General features: G+C 36.2%; 1 protein-coding gene across 2 annotated transcripts in view; it reads left to right on the top strand.

Annotated features, from left to right (window-relative positions):
- ATP2C1 (ATPase secretory pathway Ca2+ transporting 1) overlaps positions 1 to 13,008 on the top strand; it is a 169,312-nt gene that overhangs the window by 132,235 nt on the left and 24,069 nt on the right. For both annotated transcript variants that reach the window (XM_034662009.1, XM_034662008.1), the window contains 3 exons: positions 1,254 to 1,410; positions 4,427 to 4,597; positions 5,844 to 5,941. In XM_034662009.1, the coding sequence (XP_034517900.1) occupies positions 1,254 to 1,410; positions 4,427 to 4,597; positions 5,844 to 5,941 (426 nt within the window). The remainder of the gene's footprint in view (positions 1 to 1,253; positions 1,411 to 4,426; positions 4,598 to 5,843; positions 5,942 to 13,008) is intronic.

Genomic DNA, 13,008 nt, shown 5'->3' with positions numbered 1-13,008 from the left:
GAGGGAACACAAGCAGGGGGAGTGGGAGAGGAAGAAGCAGGCTCCCAGCGGAGGAGCCTGACGTGGGGCTCGATCCCAGAACACCGGGATCACGCTCTGAGCCAAAGGCAGATGCTTAACGACTGAGCCACCCAGGCGCTCTGGAAGTTATAAACTTTTAAAAAGATAAACAGGAAAGGAAATATATTTGATTTATATAGGTTATGGAAACAACGCCATACCTTCCTGTTGCCTCCCTACCTCCTAATATCTGCCCACTAGTTACCTGGGGACCCAGGCAGATGAAGCTGCATCTCAGTGTGAGCACACTGCCTTAGCAGGGCTAGAGGAATAGCACAGTATTTCCGTTTGGAAGTGACACAGTGCTGCTCATATTTGTCGGCCAAAACAAGTCATGCCTGACTTCAAAATGGGAGAGAAGGACAGGGAAATACATTTCTGTAATGTGCCTGCAAGAAGTGGGATGTTTGTGAACTGTTCTAGTGACTATTACTTCGTTCAGCAGCGGGGAATCATAAAGTAAAAAGAACACTGACAACTTTTGCTTTAACTATATTTTAACGATGGGGAATGGAGGAATAGGTAGTAGGAGGGGCCAGCTGTCAACCTGTCACAATGGACAATGTATAAAATTGATCAGTGAAAGAGTAGCAGTATAAATGTATTTAAGAATATGGAGATAAATACCAACGAACAGCTGAAAGAGTTAAAATTGGTTTGGCTCTGTGGAGCAGGACTAGAGGTGAGAAAGTTTGGACAGGCGACTGTAGTTACTCATTGTAAGCTTTTGTTTAATGCTTTGCTAGGGTAAAAAGTAAAAGGTTCTGATAATACCCATAATTACAAGGTATTGTGAGAATTAAGTGGGATTGTGAAAATTAACTGGGATCACATACATTTGTACATATAATAGCAACTAATGGAAAGCCTGAACCACTGCTTGTGGGCTGATGATAGATCTCTTTCCTGTTCCCAAACCTCAGAGCGCCTAATCTAGGGCTTCGTATAGCATTGCCTTCAGTGTGTGGAGGTGAGGGTGGGGGAAGTAGATGCTGTTTTCTATAGAGGGTACAGAATACTTCCACAAATGAGCTTTTAATCTTCAGAGTTCAAGTGCCATTCAAAGCCATAGTTAGGCTTGAGTAACTTTGCTGGGGATTATGAGAAATGCATGCCATGTGTTGTTGGATTCCAGTGGCAGATATGTATAAGTTGAAATTAACTTGAATTTATTTGCTGTTTTTTCTTTTTAGGATGGACCAGAGATTTGCTTTATGAAGGGTGCTTATGAACAAGTGATTAAGTATTGTACTACATACTACAGCAAAGGGCAAACCTTGACACTTACCCAGCAACAGAGAGATCTCTACCAACAAGAGAAGGCACGAATGGGCTCTGCAGGGCTCCGAGGTAAGGCCATTTCAGCATAGTCCCCTGAGGTGGAAAAGTAATGCTTTTTTTTAATTCCTTCCTTCCTTCCTTCCTTCCTTCCTTCCTTCCTTCCTTCCTTCCTTCCCCCTCCCTCTCTCCTTCCCTTCCTCCCTCTCTCTTTCTCTCTATAATTGAAATAGAGTTGACATACAATGTTATATTAGTTTCAGTTGTACGGCATATTGATTTAACAAGTCTATACATTGCACTGTGCTCACCATTAATAGCGTGGTCACCATCTGTCACCATATAGCATTATTACAATACTATTGACTATATTCCCTATGTTGTACTTTTCATCCTCAAGACCTTTTTATTTTATAAATGGAAATTTCCCTCTCTTTATCCCATTCACCTGTTTCTCCCACCCCATACCCTCCTCAGTGATGCCTTCTTTTAATTTTAGATGATATGGTGCTTCACATCTGAGCTGTCCAACTCTATCCCAGGCTTTGTAGAACACTGCCATTTCTGAAGTATTATGTTTTAATTGGCTATTTGGCCCCCAAAACACGAGAAGTCGGGAATGTAGCAAAATGTGAAATTTCTACTTACAGACCTGCATTGGTCTCTGAGTAGGTGATAGAAATTTTATCTTAGACAAGTTTTTCTTGATGGAGGAAGGTAAAGTGATATTACTCCTTTCTTATTTCATCATTTTGACTGTCTTATTTATTAATAGATCTAAAATAGTTTCCTAAATATTAACATTTTAAGCCTGTAATTTGTCCTTTAAAGTGAGGTGATTGCTTACTTGTTCCTCTTCTGCTGACCTTCCCTTGCCATTCACCAGAAAGGAAAGAAGTGTCCAGATTCTGCTTTATGTCCGTGTTCCTGACTGAACAGTGATGGGGAGAGAGGGTCTGCTATGCACATTCACATTAGGCTGTTTCTCCTAGGGCAGCGTGTGTAGGACTGAAGAAGCAGGGGTTGGGGCCATACCTGGTTTTTACCTTCTGGGTAGTCATCTCGCTTGTAGGGAATATTATACTTACATAGTCTCTCTCAAGGAAATTGGAAGACTTGGCCTCCTTAATCTTATAATTTTTACAGAATGGAAGTCAAGCACAATCCTGGGAGGAGGAAGCAACTTAATATAAAAAATATTTCTCTTATTCATGGTTGACTTAAGCAAGGGCTCTCTGTGGTTATAACATATTTGGATAGATCTACAGAATTTCTGCTCTTATAATGAGCTAGGTTTAGAAAGATATTCTTGTAGCTTTGAAGGCAAAGTTTTGTTATTCTTAGCAGCTTACAGCAAGAGGGTCCAAAGTTGACTTGGGTTTAGAGACGCTAAAGAAGTTTCAGAGGTTTCACACTTTTTAATTTTAATTCTTTTCATCTGAAGGATCATGGAGGTTTGTGTATGTGTGGTTTGGTGTTGTAACATTGTGAAATAGACCAGAGTTGTTAGATGAGAAAATCTCTTTTTCACAGGGCTTTAGGGAAACATACTGGCCATTTGTCTCTTGCTTCATGTCTTTACCTTTGGTTAACCTCCACTTTCCTCCTTCTCCTGAAATTACCATAATGGAAACAGAAAGACTTAAGGTTTAACTTGATATGTACTTAAGTTACATCTTACAGAATAGAAGTTTCAGGTTACATCTTATAAAATAGAAGTTTCTTAAATACACATGACTCTTGATTTTGAAATTAGAGTATGTTTCGTTTTTATGTTTTAGTCAGGGACCCTCCTCATGAAAAAGGTCTACCTAATCTTACCCCAAACAGTAGCAGTAGATCTTCATTTGTGCTAAGGAAGCAAACAAATAAATACAGGATACGCTAGGTTAATTCTACCTCTCCACTGAGAGTGCCAGGAGCTGATCTCCTTTTCTTAGGTTTTGCTGAAAGATGAATTGATACTCACTATTCCTTTCTGTTGTCGTTGCTTCTATTCCAACACCAGGCACTATCAAGTGTCTCATTCTCTCCAGGTTTTGTAAATGCCTTTGGGGCTCACATCTACATAAATAGGTATAAGACTCTGACATTGGGAAAGTAGAAGCCATTTGCCTCTAACCTTGGTTTTCCAAATATATTTAGTCCTTCAAACCTTCTGCTTGAGTAAGAATGGATACTGCTTGTGATCTGGTTATGGCTTTTCAGTTTCTCCATGAGATACATATATTTAGTTAGTGTGCTTTTTTGTGTTTTCTCTGGTAAATTGTTCAGTCTAGTAATATTCCAGGTGGGGACACATCCCTTTGACTCATAAGGTAGTTACCAGAAGTTCCAGGATTCTGAGAATAAGTAAATGATATTTGGAAATGGACAGTGTTTTGTGTTATATCTTGAAGTGCCCGAGGATGACAGGAAACTCCCAATATGATTTGGTCGTGTTAGATATCTTAGAGAACCAAAGTTACAAATAAGAAATACTAATATTATGAGAAGAGTGAAAGAATCCAAACTACTGTTACTAGTGTTTGTGCAGTCACTTTACAGATTGATTTACCTCTCAGGGTTTGTCATGTACAGAATTGTCATATGTTGTATATAATTAATTAATATAGCCTTCTCTTCAAGCTATTCAATTGTTCTGGAGACCTATAAAATGGAAAGATGAAGATACATTCATTGCATCCCCTTTCAGAGGTGTCTGTTTAAAACTGACTTTCAAAGCTCAGCAAACCCATAGTTTCTCCAAATACTGAATTATATTTTCTAAAGAGCTAATAGTTGATGTTTGGAGGAGCTGCGTGTAGTCACTTTGTAAAAACTTTCTTTATTCACTCCTTACTTGCCTTTTCTGCTTAACAGTTCTTTAGTCTTATTCCTTTTAATTTTTTAATAGCTTTAAGCAACCTCATATCTAGAACCATTAAACTAATGTGTTAACATGTAATAATTTTTATAGTTAATGATTATTTAATAACTAGATTGACATTATAGTCTCAAGTGATTTCTTTGTCTCTAGCTTTTGTCAAGTAAATTGTAATGCTTTAGTGACTTACATTTTCTTTTTTGGATTTTATTATTTCCTCAGTTCTTGCTTTAGCTTCTGGGCCTGAACTGGGACAGCTCACATTTCTTGGCCTGGTGGGAATCATTGATCCTCCTAGAACTGGTGTGAAAGAAGCTGTTACAACACTTATTGCCTCAGGAGTATCGATAAAAATGATTACTGGAGACTCACAGGAGACTGCAGTTGCAATCGGTATAACTAGACTGCTCTCCTCTGCTTTTTTTGTATTTCTCTTAAAATTACTGCAGTGCATAGCTTTGTGAACCACTAGATATAAAGTGTATACACATAATATTAACATTGTACAATTAAAATGGACTCTTTTATTCATACTTTATATAAAAATGTGGGCAAAAATTTATTTTAGGTTAAAAAGTAGTACTATTAATTGAATACGTAACTAAACTGTTAGGAAATCACATATGTTTTATTCACAAGAGAATAGCTATTTTTAACCTCATAATCCACTGTGCTGTTGGATAAAAGCACTAGATTATGCACATGAAAGGAAACGTGAAATTGAGTTTTCCCTTTAAACTTGAGGATAATTTTCAAAGCAGACTTTGACTTTTACCTGATTGAAAGAAAATAGCTTGTGTCTACATTCTGTTGTTAAATCGTATATGTGCTTATGATGTTTGAATGCCATTTAAGATTATCTTAAGAAATAGAAGAGGAGAGACTCCTGGGTAGCTCAGTTGGTTAGGCATATGACTCTTGATTTCGGGTCAGGTCATGATCTTGGGATCATGGGATCGAGCCCTACATCAGGCTCTGTGCTGGGCATAGAGCCTATTTGGGATTCTCATTCTCCCTTTCCCTCTGCATCCCCCCTTCCCCAAATATATATATGGGAAAAAAGGGCACCGAAAATTAATCTCCTGGAGTTTGTAAACTGTGATTCATACTCATAAATTTAAACAGTTTGCTAAAGTCCATTAATTGTGATGTTATTAATATGTGGAGAGACTGGGACAGGAATTTCACACTCTATGTTATCTAAGAAGAATACATCACCAGAAATATAACATTTTTAGGAAGACTATACCTAGAAAAACTTTTCAACATCTATTTTCTTTTACATGTAACTATGTGATTACCACAGATCCACCACTGTTTTGTCTGGCTTTAGACTCTACTTAAAACGTTCTGATCTTTATTAAAATTGAGCTACTAAGCAAAATCTGATTGACCCTGTTTCAGTTCTTAGGTATGGTGGGTTAAATTGTGAAAACTCTTTATTCTTAAATTTAAACGAAAATAAACAAAAAAACCACAGACTGAAATTCAGGTAGGTTTGTCTTACTAGTAATTTGTCTGACAATTTGTACTTAAGAAGAGAATGGATAACAAATCATATTAAGTGAATATTATGTTAACTAGCCTAGCAAGCAAAACTAATTTGTTCAATTATGTTTTCTCTCCCATTTCACTTTAGCTAGTCGTCTGGGATTGTATTCCAAAACTTCCCAGTCAGTCTCAGGAGAAGAAATAGATGCAATGGATGTCCAGCAGCTTTCACAAATAGTACCAAAGGTAGGCCTCAGCTTAAAGCCTTTTAGATGGAAAGACCTTATTCTGAGTGTTACCATTTGTACTGTAACCTTCATGAAACTGAGAGCAGTGGGGACAGGACCATCTAATTTATTGATCCAGATCATGAAATGAAATCTTATCATTGAAGTCCGTCTTATCACTGAGAATATTTATGATGTGTGAGAGTATTTATGATCATTATGAATACCAGAGCAGATAGTTAACTTTAGCAGGAATCAGCTTTCCTCTGAGGAAGGTTCTGTGGAGGTTAAGTGGTTGAATTGTATTTTTAGAGTGGAGAGAGACCATTACTTTGTATTTCTTACTCTTTTGTTTTAAATGTGACATGAGTATTTAATGCTTTTTTAAAAAACGAGGTATTATTTATATACAGTACAATTTACCCCTTTTAATGTACAGTTTTAAGTTTTGACAAATGCATGCAGTCTTGTAACCAACCACAATCAAGATACAGAACAGTTCCATCATATCCCCACATTCTCTTGTGTCTTTTTATAGTCAACTCCTCTTTCTACTTTTAGCACTTGGCAACCACTAATTTGTTTTCTGTCCCTATAGTTTTGCCTTTTTCCAGAATGCTCTAAAAATGGAATCATATAGTATGAGGCTTTGGATCTGTTTCTTCCATTTAGCATAATACTTTGAGATTTATCCATGTTGGTTGTGTGTATTAATGATTTGTTCTTTTTTTTAATTGATGAGTAGTATTCAATGTTTGGGTGAATGTTACTTGTTCACTGGTTTAAAGACATTTGTAGTATTTCCAGTTTTTGTTGATTGTGACTAAAGCTACTATAAACATTAGTGTTTAGATTTTTGTATGAAAATAAATTTTCATCTCTCTTGGGTAAATACTTAAGAGTAATTGCTGGGTCACATGGTTAATATATGCTTAACCTTGTAAGAAACTGCCAAGTTATTTTACAAGGTGGCTTTATTATTTTGCATCCCACCAACAGTGTTTGAAAGTTCTAATTGCTCTGCATTGTCAGTTCTCCCACACCCCATTCTAATAAGTAGATAGTGTTATCTTCTTGTGGTTTTAATTTGCATTTCCCTCACAATTAATGATGTTAACTATCTTCATGTGCTTATTTGCCATTCATATATCTTCTTTAGCAAAGTATCTGACCTGCCTATTTTTAAAAAATTGTGTCTGTTTTCTTACTGAATTTTGAGAGTTCTTTATATATTATAGATATAAGTCCTTTAGCAGATACTCAATTTGAAAATAGGTTTTCTTAGTCTGTGGGTTATCTTTTTATTCTGTTAACACTCTTTCAGAGAGCAGGAGTTTCAAATTTTGATGAAGTCTATTTTATCATTTTTTTTCTTTTATGGATCATGATTTCGATGTCTTCTCTATGAATACTCTGCCTAACCCAATGTCACAGATTTTTTTTTACCTATATTTTCTTACAAGTCTTAATATTTTTAGATTTTACACTAAGGTTTGTGATCCAATTTGAATTTTTGTGTATATATGTGAAAAATGGGTTAAGGTTCAATTTATTGCATATGGATGTTCAATTGTTTCAGCACCATTTGTTGAAAAGACAGTCTTAGTTTCTTTTAGTTTAAATAAGCTGAAAAAAAAAAGACTGCTTTTTTTTCCCTTTGAAATGCCTTTTTACCTTTGATTGTAATTCTTTTCTAACAGATTATTTATAGGAAAAGTATCTCCTCTTCCTTAACACAGTAACTTCTTTAGAGCCTTCAGGTGTAAGATTATTTTATTATCTTAGGATGCTTGGGGGGGGCACTTTGCAAAGCCTGATTTGTGGGTATATAGGTCCTATAGGAAGGGCCCCATAAAGGATAGGCAGCATTATTATATCTAAGTTCTTGATAGCTTGAATTTCTTGTACTTGTTACTTGACCTGTTTATGCACATATATTTGTATATCCTTTAAAATAAGTGCTTATCATCTGACCTTTACTTTATTAGGCATCTTCTACCTATTTGTTGATAGCAATAAAATGTGCTACCTTCTTCACTTAATTTACATTCAGTTTATTTCCACATCTTAACTTAAAGCTTTTTATAATACAATTTTCTGATTAGAAAATTTATTAGTAGTATATGTTCATTGTAGAAAAACTGAAAACCTGGAAAAGTAAAAGCTAGAATGGAAACTGCCTGTAATACAGTCCAGATACTCAGAGGTTGTGCACCCACAGAGCATCCAAAATAATAAAATAAATTAACCTATGTCTTTAAAAAATGTGTTTAACAAAACCTGGTTGGAACTTTATAGTGTTATAAACGTGAATATTCATTTAACATAACTTCAGCATTCCTGAAATCATTAATTATTATTGTAAAGCATGTTTTCAATTGGTGCACAAGATTTTGCTTGGGTATACTGTCTTTGTATAAACACATGGCAAATACATGGTTATAAAATCATTTTCTTGTTGAAATTTTAGCTTCCATTTATTTTTTATTACTGTAAACAATACTTCAAGGATAATAACAGTAAGCAACCATTTACTATGTGCCAAGCAATGCATATATTACATACAGTATCTATTTACTTCTAATAGCCATCTTATAAAAGATAGGGAGTCCCCTTTTTATAGATGAGGACACTGAGGCCCAGAGAATTTTGGATACTTACTTGAAGTCTCAGAGCTGATGTGTGGTGGCAGTAGCATTAGGACTAGAGCCCAGGACTGTGTGACTCTGAGTTCATCTGTTGCTTACTGATTCATTGAAAATTATTATGCACGACTTTTTGCCCATCTCTGATTATTTCTGTAGAATAAATTCCTACAGGTGAAATGATTGGACCAATGACCAACACATTTATAAAACTCGTAAGATCTATTGGTGAATTGTCCTCTGAGAAGGTTTTAGTTTATATTGCCACAAACTGTGCTTCATACAGTAGCGTTAAGTCCCTAGACCTCCAGCCTCACTTGTGGTTAGACTTTAGGTATAGTTACTAGTAGATAGGTACTGTTTTACTCGTTCATGTTTTCTGTTTCTCAAGCTATAGTTATTCATGAATGCTGTTTTCAGAGCATCTGGGAGCAGTGTGGGCATTTGCTTTATTTTGCATTTAGTGAGGAAGCTATTTCCATATTTGAATGGGACTCTGTGTGTGTGTGCCCTTTCCTGATAGTTTCTTCCTGACATTTATTTCTGAAATAAATTCTGTATTAGGTTACCCTGGGGTATTGGGGCAGAGTGTACATTAGTAAATATATGTGAAATCTGCAGTAAATTAAACATTTTCCCATTAGACCTTTGTTCAACCTTTTCGTCCAAACCTATTCCCAGAGATGGTAACAAGTAGTGAAACTGACAGATTTGAAGTTTCATTTTATTTGCTTTCTTGGTTCATTTTCTGGGCTCTCTGATAAAAATGCTAGTGAACTCTGGAAACCAACTTAAAGGTACTTAGAGAAAGAAGTAGCAAATTGCAAATTACAAATTACACCATCAGCCTGGACAAATTACATCTTTTCCATATAAGAGTTTTTGTGCATTAATTATGGCAGATATCCTGATGCTATTCCAAAGAGACTAAAACAATATAAAACCTAAGTCTTGTGAGAAGCTTAATTACTTAAAGTCATCCTACTCTAAAGAGGAATTCCATAAATACCAGGGCTTCCTTCCAGGTATTTCTTTTGAATACCTAAATCTTTTGTCCAAATATTATTAATGAATTGCTTTAGTTCTTTGGACTTAGCTGGACTCCCCTTTCCCCCCAACTTTGCTTTCTTTCCCACTTCATCTTGTGTTTATGGAACTCTCTTATAGCCAGTATGTATACTTGGTGTGATGTTTTTACTTCATATCAGTTTGAATAGCTTTTCTTTTATTAGTGTTAAAAGCAAAAAACTTTTCTTCTAAATTGCCAGCTTTACTGAGATTTTCCCACATCTGCTAAATCGCCTTAACTCTTTTCCTTATTAAAATGTTTTTTAGCTTTCTCTTTCCATAATTCAGTCATATTTCAGATCTAAGATTGCTCTGTCCTGTTGACTTAGAGCTAATTAAAGAGTAGTATGGAAACTGAATTTTGCTTAATTATTTATAAAGTCCATCTGGGTGTTCTCATTGTTTTTTGTTTATGAATTCTTCCAGTGTGTCCTGTATTTCCCAGTGATAAAAGTGGACATTGTTTTCTTCTTTGTTTTTTTTTAGAGTAGTACCTCCAATTGTATTTCTACCAAACCTATTAACCAAATCTCTGTAATTTCATCCCAGTCTTTGTGCTATTTAATTTTTGGTAGGTTGTAAATATTTTATTTCAGTCATCTATTTTTTTTTTCTTCAATGCATCAGGTATCTTTTTATCTTTCCTGGAAGATTAGGGAAACTAGGTTATTTTAATGCCAGGAACGTTTTTCATTAACCTCTCCTTTAGTATTTTCCTGTTTTCTTCTTTTTATAACTTCCTTTTCCTAACACCCTTGTCTATTAGAACTCTGAGTGCTAACCACAAATATGACACTGAAAAGAAGGCATGAGAAGAGAAAAATACATAGATTTTCCTCCCTCCTTTTGATGATAGTCATTTTTCTCTCCCATATTATTTCCTAAACACTCTCCTTTTCTGACAAAGTTCTACTACTTTTTTCACTGTCCTTTTACCATCCTGTCTTCATTCTGTCCTCTCCCCTCTTGTTCCCAAACTACAGAGATTCTGTTGTGTGCTTTTACCTTTAATCAATGTACTCTTTTTTTTCTAGGTAGAAAAACAGATGATAAAGGTGAAAAGATTATGAATAGAGGAAATTCAGTTACCCCCAAGTTTAATCCTAGTTCTGTGACACGGTGATGTAGCTCAGTCTTTAGTCCTTTCTGTTTTGTTTTGTTTTAAATCTCATTTCTTTAGGCCATATTTTTGTGTCACTAAATTTAGTGTTTTTAGTCAACTAAAAAGGTTGACCTGCCCTTCTGGCGCTTCAAGAACAAATTTTACTCTGTAGCACACGCAAAACGTCAAGTGAGTCTCAGGTTTTGCGTTGAGATCTCCTTAGTCTCAAAACTGCTGCTCTAATTTTTGAGCTTCCATCAAAGCTTTGAAACACTAAAATCTTATATCACATGGTAGGTATACTGGGTGCATGTCAGGTAATTTGGTGATGTACAAAAGAAATACACTTTCAGTCCAGTTGGCATCTTCACTGCCATTGTCAGTGATAACCTACAGTGGCTATAATGGAATGATTTGCAGTGTTTCAAAGATTTGCAGTGGAACAAAGGCAAAATTTTACTCTGTTCAACCTGAGTATTGGTAATTAACCTTTTATTTAAATATTCCGTAAAATCTGCAGTCTTTGGTAACACTCTTGTACTTCAGCACTGTGTGCTACATGATTAATTTCTGTGGTAATGTAGGATTTTCACTTAAAAGACAACTAGTATACTTTTAATGCATATGTAGCTTCGTCCTTTTTAAAGACACACTAATGAGTCTGGATTTTTCAGCTTTTTTTTTTAAAAGGAAGTATATTTTCCAAAGACGAATTATGTGATTCATAGTACCTAGAGGACCTAGGCATGTGTAATAATGTGATATTACAGTTAAATTGAGTCTTTTGCCTAAGAAAATAATCCTCATTTGCTTTAGACCTGTATTAAAATTGGGAAGGAACCTGAGAACAGTCTATATGATGGTCTAAGGGTCATTCAGTGATTTATTAATTCATTTTATATGTATCTATGGAGGACTGAAGGTATAGGACAAAAATCTCTCCCTTCAATGGAACTTATAGTCTAAGATAAGTAAATATATACATTATGTCAGATTAAGTGCTAATGCACCAACAAAACAGGAAGGAGAGAGATGAATGACTGAAGAGGTAGATTGAAATTTTTAGATAACATGACTAGGAAAGGCCTCACTGGCAGTCCATACAATACCTAAGGAAAGAGCATTCCAGACTGAGGGAACATAAGGGCAAAGACCTTGAGGCGAGTGTGCATGGCGTGTTTCAGGAACAATGAGGAGGCTGGTGTAGGTATAGTGTAGTTCAGGTGAGTAAGGAGGAGGCATGCACTTCATGCAGGACTTGGTTGGTAGTAACAGACTTTGGCATTCATTCTGAGGGAGATAGGAAGTCTTTGGAGGGATCTGAGCAGAGGATGGATGTGGTCTGACTTCTGTTTTAACAGTTTCATTATGGTCACTGTGTTGAAGAGACTGCAGGAGGCAAGGGCAGAAATAAGAAATCAGTTCAAGTATTGGCCCAGAGTGTTGGCATTGGGCTTAGAGGAAGGAGGTTGAATTCTGGATTTATTTGAGGATGGAGCCAATAGATTTGCTGTTAAACTGCTGTGGCATCTGAGAGAAAAGGAGGAATCAAGGATGCCTCCCAAAATTTAGAGCCTGAGTGGCTGTGAAGACGTACTTACCAGTAACAGAGGATATGAAGGAGCATGTATTTTGGGAAATAACAGGGGTTCCGTTTGTGATATTTTTAAGTCTTAGATGAGACATCCAAGAGGAAATGTGGAATAGGTAGGTGGATTAATTCACTGGTCTGGATTTTAGAAGAGATATTGGGGCTGGTGACAAAAAATGCATGATAATAAATAAAATTGAAATCTGCAAGGCCGGCTGAGATCACCTAGGGAGAAGTAGGGGATACTTAGACCTCTTAGAGAGGAGACTTTAAGATCTAAGTTGTGGAATATTCCAACATTCAAACTTCAGGGAGGTCCAGAGGAACCTGCACCAGAGGAGCAGCCAGAAAGGTAGGAGGAAGACCAGAAGAATATAGGGTGGTCATGGAAGTCAAGCGAAGAAAGTGTTTCAGGAGGAGGGGATTACCAGCTATGTTAGGGTGCTGCTGAGAGGATAAGTCAGAAGAGAAATGACCACTGGTGTTAGCAAGGTGGGGGGTCTTTGGTAATCTTGAATAGGGTTTTCAGGGGACCACGGTCTGATTGGGATGGATTCAGGAAAGAATGAGAAGAGAGAAATGGGAGACCACAAGTAAAGAGGAGTTTTGCTATAAAGAGAAGGGGAAAAGTAGGTGGCAACCGAAATGAGAAGGGAAGTTTTTAGTTTTGTTTTTGTTTA

The sequence above is a fragment of the Ailuropoda melanoleuca genome, chromosome 6 (genome assembly GCF_002007445.2).
Source record: "Ailuropoda melanoleuca isolate Jingjing chromosome 6, ASM200744v2, whole genome shotgun sequence".
In the NCBI taxonomy this organism is placed as follows: Eukaryota; Metazoa; Chordata; class Mammalia; order Carnivora; family Ursidae; genus Ailuropoda; species Ailuropoda melanoleuca.
Note: the sequence above shows the minus strand (reverse complement) of the source record. Positions and strands in the feature narration are given on the sequence as shown.